This window comes from Limulus polyphemus, unplaced genomic scaffold, assembly GCF_000517525.1.
Source record: "Limulus polyphemus unplaced genomic scaffold, Limulus_polyphemus-2.1.2 Scaffold3997, whole genome shotgun sequence".
Lineage (NCBI taxonomy): Eukaryota > Metazoa > Arthropoda > Merostomata > Xiphosura > Limulidae > Limulus > Limulus polyphemus.
The window spans coordinates 54734-56559 of NW_013669607.1; the positions used below are offsets into that span (position 1 = coordinate 54734).

Below are 1826 nucleotides of genomic sequence, written 5' to 3' on the forward strand. Positions count from 1 at the left end.
AACTGTACAGTGTATAATATGTATAAAGATTATAGTGAACGTCAACTGTACAGTGTATAATATGTATAAAGATTATGTGAACGTCAACTGTACAGTGTATAATATGTATAAAGATTATGTGAACGTCAACTGTACAGTGTATAATATACATAAAGATTATGTGAACGTCAGCTGTACAGTGTATAATATATATAAAGATTATGTGAACGTCAGCGTTACAGTGTACAATAGATAAAAAGATTACGTGAACGTCAGCTGTACAGTATATAATAGATATAAAGATTATGTGAACGTCAGCTTTACAGTGTATAATAGATAAAAAGATTATGTGAACGTCAGCTGTACAGTAAAGTTACATTGGTTTTAACCCATTCTTACCTAAGATCTTTTCTTGTTCGATTCTACCATATTAAACAAGTTACATTATGTTAAAAAATTTTCAATTTATTTTTAACCGTCAGATTTATCATTTTCTTTACATTGTATTAGCTTTGTCATGAGATTTTGTGTTAAAAAGGCCTATTTAATCAAAATTTAGTTTGTGAGTTTGTTGATATCTGTGATTATGTTAATAACATCTCTTAAATCGCTGAAGATGAAATCAAAGACCTCGTGGATCAGCTTGGCGAGGGCGGTAGAAACGTGCACGAGTTAGAAAAGGCAAGAAAGAGACTAGAAATGGAGAAAGAGGAACTCCAGGCAGCTCTAGAAGAGGCAGAGGCTGCTCTGGAGCAGGAAGAAAATAAGGTTCTCAGAGCCCAGCTGGAGCTGTCTCAAGTACGCCAGGAGATCGACCGAAGGATTCAGGAGAAGGAGGAAGATTTCGAAAACACTAGGTAACTAAATAAGGTTGTTTTAAAGAGTTTGAAAACACCAGGTAACTAAATAAGGTTGTTTTAAAGAGTTTGAAAACACCAGGTAACTAAATAAGGTTGTTTTAAAAAGTTTGAAAACACCAGGTAACTAAATAAGGTTGTTTTAAATAGTTCGAAAACACCAGGTAACTAAATAAGGTTGTTTTAAAAAGTTTGAAAACACCAGGTGACTAAATAAGGTTGTTTTAAAAAGTTTGAAAACACCAGGTAACTAAATAAGGTTGTTTCAACAAATACTGTCACGTTTTACTTCCTAACATAATTACATCTTAATGAACAGATGACTCACTTAGTTGTGAATGAAATTGGTCAAATATATCTACGGCTTAAATGAATTTCTTTTTCTTTGAAATCACCTTCAGGAAAAACCACCAACGAGCTATTGATTCAATGCAAGCTAGTCTCGAGGCCGAAGCTAGAGGAAAGGCTGAAGCTCTAAGGATGAAAAAGAAACTTGAGAGTGACATCAATGAACTGGAGATCGCGCTGGACCATGCCAACAAGGCCAACGCAGAGGCCCAGAAGAACATCAAGAGATATCAACAGACTCTCAAGGAACTCCAACAGGCAGTAGAGGAAGAACAGCGAGCCCGGGATGAAATAAGAGAACAACACGCGATGGCCGAGAGACGTTGTCACGCCTTACAAGGGGAGTTAGATGAAACCAGGCAACTACTTGAGCAAGTGAGTCATTTTTATATATATAATACATCGTGCAGTTGACGTTCACATAATCTTTATATATATTGTACACTGTACAGTTGACGTTCACATAATCTTTATATGTATTATACACTGTAGAGTTGACGTTCACATAATCTTTATATGTATTATACACTGTAGAGTTGACGTTCACATAATCTTTATATGTATTGTACACTGTACAGTTGACGTTCACATAATCTTTATGTATATTATAGTTTAATATGGTAGAATCGAACAAGAAAAGAT

The 1826-nt window shown here is 34.8% G+C and overlaps 1 protein-coding gene across 1 annotated transcript in view; it reads left to right on the top strand.

Moving 5' to 3' along the window:
• LOC106470429 (myosin heavy chain, muscle-like) overlaps nt 1-1826 on the top strand; it is a 55280-nt gene that overhangs the window by 46714 nt on the left and 6740 nt on the right. The window contains exons 36-37 of the mRNA XM_022399016.1: nt 596-836; nt 1238-1559. Of these exons, the coding sequence (XP_022254724.1) occupies nt 596-836; nt 1238-1559 (563 nt within the window). The remainder of the gene's footprint in view (nt 1-595; nt 837-1237; nt 1560-1826) is intronic.